The sequence below is a fragment of the Cynara cardunculus genome (assembly GCF_001531365.2).
Source record: "Cynara cardunculus var. scolymus isolate 2C chromosome LG 9, CcrdV1, whole genome shotgun sequence".
Taxonomy (NCBI): Eukaryota; Viridiplantae; Streptophyta; class Magnoliopsida; order Asterales; family Asteraceae; genus Cynara; species Cynara cardunculus.
This window is the reverse complement of record NC_037536.1, coordinates 13,460,507-13,462,552: the sequence shown is the minus strand read 5'-3', so window position 1 is coordinate 13,462,552 and position 2,046 is coordinate 13,460,507. Positions and strand designations below refer to the sequence as shown.

The window sequence follows — 2,046 nt, the reverse complement described above, 5'->3', positions numbered from 1 at the left end:
ATTATATTTTAGATTTTTTATATTTCAAATAAAATGTTTATCTTGTATTTGATTATGTTTATTTGCAATTAGTTACACGAATTCAGATATGGAGCTTTAATAAGTTGTACTTACACAAAATCCACTTGTAATATTGAGTTTTAAGTAATATGCATTAATAAACAGTACTTTACGTATAAAAAGTAGTTTTTAAGAGTTTTTGTCAAATGTTTTATATTATAGTATTGATTTTTTTTAATTTAAGTTTAATAATGAAATAATTTATTTTTGGTTTAATAATATAACATTTTATAAAGATAATAATTAAGTATTTTGTGTTTATCTGCAGTTAGTTACACGAATTCAGTTATGGGATAAAATCGGATAAGGATGAGCGGGTTTAAGAGTTTTTAAGAGTTTTAGCCAAATGCTTTATAATATAGTACAGATATATATATAAATGCTTGATAATATAATATAAATATTAGAAGGGTACTCGCAGAATGCAACGAGATATATTTTGGCTCTATCGATGTTATAATGCGATTTTATGTGGTTTTGAGAAAAGAAAAATGTTTTTGTTTTTGAAAGAAATATAAATTTGAAAATATAATAAAAATTTTAAAAAAGAAAGGGATATTAATATAAAATTGACTACTTAAAAGTTCGTTTTTTTGTAATTTCTTTAATTTAATTTTTTATTATAATTTAATTGAACTTTAATAACGAACTAATTTATTTTTGAGTTAATAAAATAAAATTTTAAGATAATAATTAAGTATTTTGTTAGAACTTAATGATTATCTTATTATATTTTATATTTTTTATATCTAAAATGATGTTTATCATGTATTTGATTATGCTTATCTGTAGTTAGTTATACGAATTCAAACATAGAGCTTTAATAAAATGTACTCATGCACTTTCTACTTGTAATTTTGAATTTTAAGTAATATGTATCAATAAGCAGTATTTTATGCATAAAAAATTGTTTTTAAAAATTCTTGTCAAATGATTTATAATATAGTATAGATATAAGTATGTTTAAATGAGAACCACAAATATTTTGAGAACAGATAAACCAATTTGCGATAGATATTCATCATGAAAAGACTAAAATTACAAGGTTGGTCTTTAGGAAAACAACTTTTAAAATCACCTTTCATGGCTTGAAACAAACTTTACAACAAATCGTTTTTGTGGGACGTTGAATATGCGTCTTTTTATTAACCTGGATAACCAACACGTTATGCGAACCGACTAATCCCAGAACGACCACCTGCTTCGCATCTTGAAAATAGATGTTTTCAATAATTCAACAATATATATAGAACCAAATTCAGGAGAAATTCTCAAAAAAAATGAAAAACCAAAGAACACCCTGATAACCGTTCATCTGGATCATATGCACATGTGCATGCGAGTAATTTATTAGCAATTTGTCTGGTATGCACAAATGCATAACCAAAAAATAGTTTCAATTAGTTAAGTGCATACGGTTCAGATAAACGCTTACCAGAGTATTGTTCAGCTTTTCATGGCTCTGTATATATAAATATAAATACAATTTTGTAGTGACTTTATTTGGAGAGTGAGAGTAGATTGAAAACATGATGGGCTATGTTTTGGGCATCCATAGCAGCTCCATAGAGGCCTCTTCTTGCAAGCCCAACACAAAAAAGCCCATTATCTCCTTTCCAATGGTTTGGATACATGGGCTTTGCTAACCCATCTTCATTTATAAGAAAATCATCTCCCTGTACATTTCAACCAAATATTTATCAGTTTCATATTTATATTTATATTTTTAATTTTTAAATATAATAATATAAATCCACTTATATATATATATATATATATATATATATATATATATATTAGAAGAGTACTCGTGCAATGCAGCGAGACATATCTTGATTTTAATGTTCTATTTTATTATTTGTCTCTGTCGATGTTATAATACGATTTTATGTGTTTTTAATAAAGCAATAATGATTTTATTTTTGAATAAAATATAAATTTGAAGATGTCATAAAATTTAAAAAATATATATATATCAATGTTCAT

At 24.6% G+C, this 2,046-nt stretch overlaps 1 protein-coding gene across 1 annotated transcript in view; it reads right to left on the bottom strand.

Moving 5' to 3' along the window:
* Nucleotides 1–1,481: 1,481 nt before the first annotated feature.
* LOC112518588 (probable indole-3-pyruvate monooxygenase YUCCA10) overlaps nt 1,482–2,046 on the bottom strand; it is a 5,916-nt gene continuing 5,351 nt past the window's right edge. Inside the window, exon 4 of the mRNA XM_025126339.1 lies at nt 1,482–1,736. Within this exon, the coding sequence (XP_024982107.1) occupies nt 1,560–1,736 (177 nt within the window). The 3' untranslated portion in view covers nt 1,482–1,559. The remainder of the gene's footprint in view (nt 1,737–2,046) is intronic.